Source organism: Oenanthe melanoleuca, chromosome 14 (genome assembly GCF_029582105.1).
Source record: "Oenanthe melanoleuca isolate GR-GAL-2019-014 chromosome 14, OMel1.0, whole genome shotgun sequence".
NCBI classification, from domain to species: domain Eukaryota; kingdom Metazoa; phylum Chordata; class Aves; order Passeriformes; family Muscicapidae; genus Oenanthe; species Oenanthe melanoleuca.
In genome coordinates this window covers 13,690,397-13,702,620 of record NC_079348.1, presented here as the reverse complement: position 1 = coordinate 13,702,620, position 12,224 = coordinate 13,690,397, and the positions used below count along the sequence as shown (strand labels likewise).

The window sequence follows — 12,224 nt, the reverse complement described above, 5'->3', positions numbered from 1 at the left end:
TGCAACTGAAGTGACTTCAACAGCAGAAGGGGAGGGGTTGTAAAGCTTTTAAACTGGACAGCAGAAAAAGTCTGCACTGATTTTTGAAAAACTCCTTTGAGGAGAGAAGTGACCTGAAAAACGAAGCTTTATATTGCATGACTTGCCTTCCTTAACAAGGCTGCTGGGGAATACTTATCTCATATTAAGCTTTGAGAAAATAATTCAGTCCTGCTGTAATAACACATGTTGGTTTTGATGAATGTTTAATAAAAACAAAATTATTGTAGGCAAGCATCACTCAATCTGTGTTCTGTGTAACCCTGGGTTCTAAGGGCATGGTGACCCCACAAAAGAAATGTAGCCTTGAGGTTTTGTGGGGCTGGTTTTTTTTGCCTTTAACAGGTGCATAATCTCATGCACTTGGCAGATGTGTGTCCAGCAATTCCTGACAAGCAAAATTGTCTACGTGGTGTGCACTGTGACTGTCTTATTGGATCTGTTGCCAGTGTGGGTTGAGTAAAATGGATTTTTCATCTTGTACAGATGTAGTGTTTACTTGTTTCTGCCTGTGGACTATTTTTCACTGAATTTTCTCCATTCCTTTGAGGTTTTGTCTGGTTTTGTTTATCCCTTGCCATGATTGTTGATAGACTCTTCAGGAAAAGAGCAGTTCCTTTCTTTATGTAAAAATTGATCTGTCCTTAACATCTGTCTCCTGAAAGTTTATTCAGTGTAAGAGTGTGCTGGGAATATCTTTTTCTTTTGTCTGTGGATTAGTGGAAATGTTTATGATGAAAATAACATTTAAAAATCATTAACACATAGAAACTAAATCACAGCTTCTTGGGTTTTGCTGAAGCAACAGAGAACCTCCAGCCCTCTCCTTTGTCTGCTGATTTACTCAGAGTAGGTATGCAGGGTAGCCATAAAGCAAGTGTGATTTCTGGGAGCTTTTTTTCCCCCTTTTCTGCATTAAAGCAGAAAAGTCTGTCTTAATTTACAGGATTCTGAAAAGAAATACTTATTTTTTAATTAGACAGGTGTCTACATTAAAAAACAAAACAAAAAATACCCAGCCCAAAACCAGATGATGGTATTCATATAGACTGAATGAGTTTTGCTCCTGCTGATGACTCTTTATTTTTCCCTTTTAGGATGAATACTATCATTTATTAGCAGAGAAGATCTATAAGATACAGAAGGAGCTAGAAGAGAAGAGGAGGTCTCGTCTCCATAAGCAAGGGATGCTGGGGAACCAAGCAGCCTTACAGACCCCTGGGCCCCAGCCCCCAGGCATCCCCCAGGTGGCTGCTGCCATGGGCCAGGCACAGCCCGTCAGGCCCCCCAGTAAGTGCTGCTGGAGCTGCCTCTGCTTCCCAGGAGTCTTTGGACTCAAGTTAATCCTGAGATTGTATCTAAAACTGGTTTTGCTGACTGTTCTTGTGTTGTGTTGCAGATGGGCCAATGTCCATGCCAACCGTGCCTATCAGTCGTATGCAGGTTTCTCAAGGTATCTGTTTTCCTCTCTAATTGCAATTTGTGGGTTCAAAATAATTCCTGGGGGGAAAAGTTGATCTTATGTTGGGGTTTTTTTGGTGTTGGGAGGGAGGAGCTACCAGGGCTGCCTTTTTTTCAGCACCATTTTTTGTTGTTGCTCTATGTTAACAATATGGATCCAGCACTTTGCTGGGGGTTGGGAATTAATTCAGTGCTTCCAAAGAGAGGACAGCTCAGGCAAGAATACTGTGGGTAATCTCATTTAGAACACTGTAAAAGGGGAAGGATGATGGCATGGTTTTATCAGTTAATTAGCCAAAAATACACCTGTAGCTGGAAACACAGCACATTAGTCCTAAAATCTGTGTAACTAATGATAGCCTTTCTTGGTTTCTGATAGAAAGTGCATCTAGAAAAGCCTTGGAGCTTGTTCACAGCTCTTGCCATTACTCACTGAGACTGCTGTGAGCTCATGAGTGGTTTTTTTCCAAAAAACAAACCCATGACTTTTAGGTGCTTCAACTTCTTTCAAAAAAATGTCCTTAGCTATTTTGTTTCTTGGTTCAGAGTTGGTACTAAGTTAAAATTTGTGTTGAAATGTCCTTGGGAAATTAAATACTTTTAAGATTCATTTGAATAGGATAACAAGTTGATAACAAGTATAGCTCCATAATTACAGCTTTAGACAGGTTTTTTGGAGGGATTCAATGTTTTGTACAAAAAGCACAACCCCTGTTAAAGCATTTGCCAGCTTTTGTCCTGATTTGAGGCTTGGAGTTGCCTTCATGCATCCCATATGTATTTTTATCATATTTACTTCAACCATTTCAGTGAGCCCTGAATAAGACATTGCTGTTTCAAAGCAAATGCCTGATTTTAAGAAGGTATTATTTATAAATAGCATCCTGTCTCTGCAGATCATCCAGCATCCTCTGCAGATCATCTATTCTTCATCTTTTGCATTTAAATTTTTTTAAAGACACCAAAAACTGTATGTCACCCTGACAAGTATTTTTCTAAACACTTCTTGCATCCTGATTTGTCTGTCAGATCAAGTATCTCAAAGATAAAATGCAGGGCGGTCAAATTGCAGTCATAATAACTGTTAATTTTATAGTAGACTATAGTTCCATCATTTCTGCTGACTTGTTCCTAATGAGTTGTTTTGGGGGTGCATTTGCAGGAATGAATCAGTTTAACCCCATGTCCATAGGGAATGTACAGATGCCCCAAGCACCGCTGGGCCCGCGGGCGGCGTCTCCGATGAACCACCCGGTGCAGATGAACAACATGGGCGCCGTGCCCGCGGTTCGTACCCCCTACACCCTGCCCAGCCCTCACCTCAGCCCCTCTGCAAAGCCCCAGCCACACAGCACTGCTGCAAATTTCATGGATAATTTCATGGGAGCGCAGCAAATCTGCCAGGCTTTCATCAAGGCGTTTGTTTGCGGTATTTGCGTGTTCCAAAAACACCAAGCAGAGCTTTAGAGGGACACGTGCCACAGGTGCAGTAATCCCCAGCAATCTGTGAAAGAGCATCTACTGTCTTTGCACTATGTAAACCACCTTTGTTCCTACATGAAAACATGTTTTTATTCTTTAGAAAAACAAAAATATTTTCAGTTTCCCTGGATTCTCTCTGTCACCCCAGAGAACAAAACAGAGTTAACACTCTGAATATTGCCTGTTAAAAATAATGAGTGCTGTGGAACAAATGCTGAAGTTATAGACATGTGCCCACATCCAGTTAGTGTAATAAAGCCAGTTTTCTTTTTATTTTTTGTCCTATCTTTTGATTGATTTCAATGTATTTCCCTTTGTCCTGCTCTGTAATACTAAATGGTAATTAGTTAATCTGGGTGTTAATTTTCAGATGGCAATGTCTCCTTCCCGAATGCCTCAGCCACAGAACATGATGGGAGCTCATTCCAACAATATGATGGGTCAGGCTCCTACCCAGAACCAATTCCTGCCCCAAAACCAGTTCCCAGCATCCACTGGAGCTATGAATGTGAACAATGTGGGCATGGGTCAGTCAACAGCCCAGGCCGGGGTGGCACAGGTGAGATGGATTCTCTAAGATTTATTTGCTTTTAAATATTTTGCTCTGATTTATTTCCTTTACTTATATTTGTTTATTTGTATTTGTATATCCATTGTTTGTAGTCACCCCGATTTTGGGGATCCTGGGTTACATCTGCCTTCCTCAGAAGCTCTTACATAACTTATCGACATCTGTTAATGGGGGCGCAACGCCCTGCAATTCCTCATTTAAATCCCTTCAAAATGCATGTGATGAGGTTTTTAGGGGAAATATCAGAAATCACTTTATGGGGTGCCTATGAACATATGTTTTGTCTCTGTGTGGACCCGAGTAGCTAACTTTAAATCTAGGATTATAACAAAGTGGTTGGGCAAGATCTTCTTGAATTTGTTTTAACATCTTTGCTTCTGGAGGGAAAATTGTCAGGTTTCTTCTGTAACATTTTTCTGTTGCAGTAGTGGTCAGTGAAGTAGCAGCTGTGCTTATGATGCCAAAGTATCTGCTTTTCCAGAGGGAAAGGCTTGTTGTATAACTCAGTAATTTAGGCTAGTTAAAACCTCCAGAGTTCTGCGAGATTACTTACATTAGGTTATGAAGGGCTCAGTCGAGTCAAGTTTGGAATATGTTCAGGGGGGAGTATCTTCAGTTTCATGGGCCCTGGCTTAGTTGTTTGACTGCCTTTGTGGTGAACATTTTTTTCCCAATGCACTTAATGCCATAAAACTGCCTCTGTAAAGACAATATAGAAGTGTGTTTTAAATTTGAAATCTCATCCGCAGGAAATTATCTGATTTGTATTTCTAAGAGTAACACTTACATTTGAGGATGGAGTATTCTTTTTTGTCACCAGTTATCTGATGCAGTCTTCAGTAAAATGTATCACTTAAAGGTTTAAGTACATCCAGAGTACTTTATTGTTACTGCTCTGAAAAACAAATCCTAGGTTTTTCTGAAGCATCTTGAACAGTTTAATTAGAATTAAAAAGAAAACAAAAATACTCTTCTTAAGTCTTGTTCTGTGCAACAACAGCATTAAATGTGTTGACCTGCCCTCTAAAACAGAGCTCCCTCAGAGTCCTGGCCTAAAAATGAGTATTTGCTGAAAACCATTTTGTGTCGAAGCCTGACCTTTGCCCAGCTAATGGCACAATTTAGAGGCTGCCTGTGGGTTTCTGTGTTACTGGGATTGTGAGGATTCCCTCTCTGTGCCAGTGGAATTAAAGCAGGACGTGCATGGCTCTAGATCTGGGAGAAAGGTCCTTGAGAGCTGATGGCAGCGATGACAGAAATGGGAGCAGTCACTTGCAACAGCAGCGTTTGTGGCTGATGTGACAGGATCCTGTCAGAGAAGGCTGCAGGGCTGTGATTGAAAGGATAAGTGTGATTGCAGGCTCTCTGACTCTCTCTCTCTCTCCCCAGCAGGGGCAGGTTCCCAGTGCTGCTCTTCCCAACTCGCTGAACATGCTGGGGCCGCAGGGCGGGCAGCTGCCGTGTCCCCCGGTGACGCAGCCCCCCCTGCACCAGAGCACGCCTCCCGTGTCCAGTGCAGCCGGGATGGCACCCATGCAGCACCAAACCCCCCCGGGAATGACTCCTCCCCAGCCAGCAGCGCCCACCCAGCCATCCACGCCCGTCTCCTCCTCGGGACAAACTCCCACCCCGACGCCGGGCTCTGTTCCCACGGCCACGCAGACCCAGAGCACCCCCACGGGGCAGACTGCGGCCCAGGCCCAGGTGACACCGCAGCCACAGACCCCTGCCCAGCCCCAGTCTGTGCCAACCCCACAGCCAGCCCAGCAGCAGCCAACCTCTGTGCAGGCACAGCCACCCGGCACTCCAGTAAGTACCAGGCAGTCCCCTCTGCCTTGTGTCGTGACATCCCACCAGTGTCCCTGTCTGTAGCACCATGTCCTGAATGTACACAGCCCATAGCTGTCCACAGCAGCTTCTGCTTTAGACCAGGGGGTTGCTTAGAGATGTGTAAAATGTGTGTGTTCAGATGTTCTCAGCATTGTGTGAAGGAGGGGGGGTCGAATGGATGAACTGCTCAAAGTAAAACTAGCAGCAGTGTGCAGAAAGATGAGGTGTAACTGGCCTAATACTCTGTTTGGCCAGAATCAGAATCTTTTCTGATCCTGAGATTTGCATAGTTTTTTTCCTTTTAAGCTACAGCCAGGGCAAATGCACGTTTCAAGGAATGTACAGTGTTTTACTGGGCAGGTATTTTCTCTGTAAAAGAAGCCTCTTTGGGGCAGAATTCTTCCTTGGCTTCTCCTCTGTAAAGCAGAGTTATTAAATGTATAATATCACAACTTGGCTACAGTGACCTGTATCCATGTTCTGCACTGTTGTAGAATATCATCTCATGTCTCTTTTGTGCTGTTCATTTTTAGTAAAGGAAAATATTTCTATATATGCAGTGTCTTTCTTTTGTACTGTTTTTACAACAGCTATCCCAGGCAGCAGCTAGTATTGATAACAGGGTCCCCACCCCTGCCTCAGTTGCTAGTGCTGATACGAATTCCCAGCAACTAGGACCAGATGCACCAATGCTAGAAAGCAAATCAGAAGTTAAAACTGAAGAAACTGAGCCAGAGACTAGTGAGACACAAGTGGAAGCTAAGACTGAGGTAAATGAGATTCTCTACAGCTTAACTGAAAGCAGTGATAGATATAAAAGCACTTAATGATGTGTCTGACTCGGTGAGCTAAGGGGCGAGAGGAGGGTCGTTACTGCAAAGTAACTCCTGAGGAAAGCCATGGATGGAAAGTGTTTCAACAGTCTCAAACTAATATTTTGATGGCTGAGGTTTGGGCTGTAGATGTAACAGTGCCTCTCGTTGCGTCCTTTCTTAAGGTGGAGGAGGATTTACAAGGATCTTCACAAATAAAAGAAGAAACAGATGGAACAGAACTGAAGCAGGAGCCAATGGAAATTGAAGAAAAGAAGCCTGAAATGAAAGCAGAGGTTAAAGAGGAGGAGGAGAGCGGCACTAATGGAACCACGTCACAATCCACATCACCATCCCAGCCCCGCAAGAAAAGTACGTGTGTGAAAACTGAGTTCCTTGTGTGCCTTGCTTTCACTAACCTTTGTTTGCCATGGTCTCAGCTCCTGCTGGGAGGTCTGTTTTGCACTTGTGTTTCCAGCACTTGGAGCTCTGGGAGATCAATACTCTGTAACTTAATTTTGAAAGTAGCATTCCTTTAATGTTACATGAATCTGGTGAGAAAAGCGAGTCACTGTACCCTTGATCTCAGCAGTGCCTGCCCAGAAAGGACCAAGGCAGCCAGGCAGTGATTGCTGGAGGAATCAAACACATAAATCCCTCCCTGTACATCTTGGTGCTCTTTGAGGAGAGCTCAGTGTAGATAAGAGTGCTTTCAGTAGCCAAGGATATCCATCACTTTTCCTGTTAAGAGGCTGCACATACCACCTTTATCCTGAGTTTTGTCAGTCACTTTTCTGAGAATCAAGTACTTGAACTCTTCTGAACCTATGTTTCTCCTAGGCTGGACTGCTGCAAGAGGCTTAAATCTATTTGAGAATCCTGTGTTTTCAGGACTTGAAAGTTTTCAGTGTGGTGTTCATTTGCTCAGCAGTCTCTTAAATTAAGCTGCAGTGTCAGCACAGATTGAGGTGTGACTGCATCTATACTCAAGGAAACTCCATGGTGTTGCAGGTTATGTAAATGTTTGGGTGCCTTGTGTTAGTAAGAAATAAATAAGATTATTAAAACAGAAATATATTTCTCTGCTTGCAGTGCAGGTGTTGTGGCAGGCTGTAAGTTAAGTTTTTGGACTCAAAAACCTTATCAGTTTTGAGACCTCTGTCTTTAGGCATCTGCTTTATTGAGGTGGTGTTTTCTGTGGTTAGTTTTTAGTTTTCAACCTAAGGGAAGCTTTCAACATGCTACAAATGCCTAAAAACATCTACATCTCTTGATGTGCTTTGGGTTGCATTTGGTTACTAACCATGATCAGTATAAAACACATTTTCCTGCAGATGGATGTTTTCAGCTGGCAGCAGAGTGGGGCACCCAAATGAGAGCCTCCTGCAGAACCAACTGGCAGAGCCTTTTCCAACCCAAATGTAACACAGGGAGTGGAAAGCTTATTAGCATTTCTGAGCCAGTGATATTCCCAGTGGAAGGAATCACTGCTGCCTGGTAGGAATGTGCTTGCACAAGGAAGGTTCTTGCAGAGTCAGTTCAGGCTGGGTCACCACATATTCCAATTCCTCCTTTGGTGACACAATTTTATCTTGGAAGTTTTGTCACCCAGGAGCTGTGTAAGTGCAAAGCACGTGCAGTGTGGGCAGGTACAACCACAGACACGAGTTTCAGTGGTGACATTTTCTCACCAAGGAGTTGGTTCAATGTTAACTGAGCATTGGTATTAAAATGCTGAATAAACCAAGAGGTATTGTGGAGTAATTACTGCCAAGTGTGCTGAAGGGATAGGTGATATTTTAAAGCTACTGAAGAGACTGATCAGGAGTTTTGCATGGGTTGCAAAAGTACTGGGAATTCTTCCTTCTTCCCATGCAGGCAGATTCCTGAGGGCCATCCCAGAGTTAGCAGGCACTAAGGGAAAGTGCCATGGACTGTGTGCCATAACTTAGCAAGCAGAGCCTTATTTTGCCTTTTTTCCACAAATCTAATGTGAGCAAGACAGAGAAGTCATAGTTCCTTGCTTTGCAGTCTCAAAAAAACCACTGTAATATTAATTTGGGAAGCTCCAGTCTCCTTGTCCTTGGAGATGAGTTTTACTGGTTTCTTCACTTCTCTGTAAGATGTAATGGAAAACTTGCAAGAGCTTGGGTTTGAGATGTATTTGTGTGTGTTGTCCTTGTAATTTTGAAAATGTCCTGTCTTCCTTTATGAATTTTTCTCCTTAGTAATCATAAGCAGACTTGCCTCTGTTTGAAAAAAGCAAAAAAAAAAAAAAATTAAAAGGTAGCATTGTACTCTTCTTTAGAAGATTATATGTCATGGTGAGTCAGGCAAAGATCCCATTTTCTTTTTACCACCCACACATCCAAGACAAAATGGGATAACTGGATGCCAGCTCCTTACAAAGGTCTTCAAGCTACCAGAGGAGAACGGAGAGCATTTAATTTTGGAAAAAGGAGAGAGGGAAAAACAAAACTTCCTTGTGAAATTCATGTAGAGGGAGATGCTATGATCAAATGTGCTGGTATTAGTCATAGTCCTTGGAGGCAGAGCAGCTGAAGATGAAGGCAACTTTTCTTTGTGCTTTTAGGTAAAGTTATAAATTGAAATAACAACTGGATTTTCATTTTGATTTCTTTTCAAACTTCAAAATGAGTGTAGGTTATAAACTTTATCAGTAAAGATAATTGGGCTTTAAGGAACTTAGCAAAAGTCACACTGGATCTCTCACACTGTACTTTGAGTTTAAAATAAGATTGGATTTACTTTGAAAAATACTGCAGCTTAGTGATATGTTATTATAGGAGAAAATTCTAAAAGCAGTGTCAAGCAGGTAGTTAGAATGGATTATTAAAAGGTACTTTTTGACCTTTACATTTCATTAAATGAAATAATTCTCGTTATCACATTATGAACTGTCTGAATCAGAGCAGTAGAGAATATATTGTTCCTCATTAATGAAATTTAATATTTGTTTCTGTTCTCAAGAATCCCATAATGTAATGTATAAGAGTTGTTTATAAAACTTTGGGAGTCTGCAGTAGGGAAAAGTGCCTGCATGTATGGTATTGATAAATATGGAAGAGAATTGCCATTTTGTTGAGACTGAGACTGTGGCAACAGATGAAATGATCATACAACCTATGGAGTAGTGTCAGCTTAATTTATCTTCCCTTTTTGTTGTGTGTGTACTCTTTAAAATTGTAAATTTTGAACTAGATGTCCCAAAAAGCAATTTCTATCATATCAAAATACCATTTGAGTGCGAAAAGCAATGATCAGCCTCAAAGGGGTTGCTGAGCCTGTTGATTCAAGTGCTTTTAGCAGAATTAATTGCTCCATTTTATTGGTATTGTTCTCATTTCTTCCAGGTAGATAAATATTAGATGCCATCCTGCTTTCCTTAGTTGTCTTTTTCTCAATGATAGGCATTCTTCCCTATTTAAAGACACTGTTCCTAAGGAAATAAATGTAATTACACTGCTGAGATGTTCAAAGAGCTCTCCAAGTTATCATTATTTTTCAGAAAATGTATTGCCTTTTTTTGTCCTTGTCAGCCACTCCTGAAAGAATCGTGGCTGTTGCCATGCCACTGTTGCCAAGTGGTGGCATAGAAATCTGGAAGTATTAACACTTTCAAAATCAATTAACAACCCATCAGAGCAGGACTGTTTGTACACTGTGGCCAGGAAAATTCCTGTGCCAGCTCTCAGGACATCTGGTCACTCTCTGTAGAGCTGGCTCTTCATCCCTGCCCACTGCAGTGGGTTTTGCTGGAAGAACCTTGGCTTGGAAATAGCAAACAAGGTTAGAAGGGAGGGAGGGAAAGTGATGCTCAGCCTCTCCTTTGAGGAGAAAAGGTTCATTCATGTTGAAACAATTGATTTAATTGGATTCTGTATAAGTTTTGAGGGGTTTTTCAATGCTCTAGAATATGTATCATCATGGGCTAGAGTTGTTCCCATATCCCTGTTTTGGGAACATCCCCTGCTGTGATCTGAGTAAATACAAGGCTCTTGTAAGTGTGGTTTTGCCTCTGATCAGGAAAACCCTCTGCAGAGTTTTAGTCAACATATTTCTCTGGGATTTTTTAGGGGAGTCAAGAGATTTGGAAACATGGAGGGCAATTTTCTAACTTTCCTGACTTCCATTACCAGTTTTCAAGCCCGAGGAGCTGCGCCAGGCTCTGATGCCCACCCTGGAAGCTTTGTACCGGCAGGACCCCGAGTCCCTTCCTTTCAGACAGCCTGTGGATCCCCAGCTCTTAGGGATTCCGGTGAGTCAGCATTAAATAAACCCTCTAACACATTCTCCTATTTTCATAAACATTTTCCCTATGTTTATTGGAAATGTATTGAAAACCTCTAAAACTCAGGGTTTTGTGTGTTTTTCCAGGATTATTTTGACATTGTGAAGAATCCCATGGATCTGTCGACCATCAAGCGCAAGCTGGACACGGGGCAGTACCAGGAGCCCTGGCAGTACGTGGACGACGTGTGGCTGATGTTCAACAACGCCTGGCTCTACAACCGCAAGACCTCCCGCGTTTACAAGTTCTGCACCAAGCTGGCCGAGGTGTTTGAGCAAGAGATTGATCCAGTCATGCAGTCCCTGGGCTACTGCTGTGGCCGCAAGGTGGGTGTTCAGAGCATCCCCCAGTGTCCCAGGGGATTGTTCTTCCCAGCAGCCCAGCTGGAGTCAGCACACTTGGAGTATTCTTATTAAAAATGGAAATACCGAATTCTAAAAGTTTGGCTTTATTAGAAATATGTTCAGGGCTGAAAAGGTTGATAGCAGCTCTGCCAGCACACTTTGAGTACTGTTACTAAAAATGAAAATACTGAATGTTAAAAGTTTGGCTTTATTAGAAATATGTTCAGGGCTAAAAAGATTGATAACAGCTCTGCCAGCACACTTGGAGTATTCTTATTAAAAATGGAAATACCGAATTTTAAAAGTTTGGCTTTATTAGAAATATGTTCAAGGCTAAAAAGGTTGATAGCAGCTCTGCTCTTCTATTATTGTGGTCGTGTTTTTCTCCCCCAGAGGATATCTTCTTCATTTATAACTAACATTAAAATGTTCCCATGGGTACAAAGCAGAGGTCAAAGGGTCAGCTGCTTTTGGAGTTAAGGATGGTCACCAGATTGAGAGGGCTGTGCTGGTACATTCACATAGCTGGAAAAGTGGGATGGCCATGGCAGAGTCCTCTGATAGCCACAAGCATCAGGTTTGCCTTGTAGATCCCTGATGAACAAAATCCCCCATTGTGAAGCTGCTTTTCTCCCTTGTTTTGCAGTATGAGTTCTCTCCCCAGACCTTGTGCTGCTATGGCAAGCAGCTGTGTACAATTCCCCGGGACGCTGCCTACTACAGCTACCAGAACAGGTAAGTCCTTGAATCCAGGCTTTTTCCCTTATTCAGGGAGTGAGATCTCTTTTGAGTTCTCTGTACATGCTGAGGATGAGGAAGATTTTTTACTTGCCTTTGTCAGCTAAGTCAGGGAAAAGTTCTTTTTTTGTCTCTCCACACTGTCCTTTTGCAGGTGACTCTGTTGTTCTGTGCTGCAGTGTGAGGCACACTGTTCCTTAGTGCTCACTCTTAGCCAGGCTGCCCCTTGCAATGCTTCAGTGCAGGTCAGGTTGTCCAAATTTGATGTTTTCCATACAATGAGGAGCAGGGCTTGCTGGAGGGAGAAGAGCAGAACTGCAGAAAGGCACTGGGAAATCCTGTTACCTTGTTCTTGCAGGTTTGTTTACAAGTTAGTGCCAGAATTTGCCAAGTAAAGAATACAATGATTGATTGCAAGACTTATGTTTCCCCTTTTTAGTCAGTGCTTAATTATATTTAAATTAGCTTGGAAATAGCATTAAAAACTACCTCCATGAGAAGCTGTGAAAATTAAAATTTCTCTTATTTTTAATTACTATTAGGACTTGGTGTTTCTATTATTATTAATAAACAGTTATTAGATTAATTTTCCATTGAATGCTTAAATCACCAGTGTTAAAATCACAAAGCAAACA

General features: G+C 42.2%; 1 protein-coding gene across 9 annotated transcripts in view; it reads left to right on the top strand.

Annotated features, from left to right (window-relative positions):
• CREBBP (CREB binding protein) overlaps positions 1–12,224 on the top strand; it is a 95,369-nt gene that overhangs the window by 60,076 nt on the left and 23,069 nt on the right. For 2 of the 9 annotated variants that reach the window (XM_056503016.1, XM_056503013.1), the window contains 10 exons: positions 1,137–1,329; positions 1,439–1,492; positions 2,663–2,787; positions 3,353–3,541; positions 4,943–5,362; positions 5,974–6,153; positions 6,381–6,567; positions 10,356–10,474; positions 10,594–10,833; positions 11,498–11,586. In XM_056503016.1, the coding sequence (XP_056358991.1) occupies positions 1,137–1,329; positions 1,439–1,492; positions 2,663–2,787; positions 3,353–3,541; positions 4,943–5,362; positions 5,974–6,153; positions 6,381–6,567; positions 10,356–10,474; positions 10,594–10,833; positions 11,498–11,586 (1,796 nt within the window). The remainder of the gene's footprint in view (positions 1–1,136; positions 1,330–1,438; positions 1,493–2,662; positions 2,788–3,352; positions 3,542–4,942; positions 5,363–5,973; positions 6,154–6,380; positions 6,568–10,355; positions 10,475–10,593; positions 10,834–11,497; positions 11,587–12,224) is intronic. The other 7 variants (XM_056503018.1, XM_056503022.1, XM_056503017.1 and 4 more) reach the window with 5 other exon arrangements.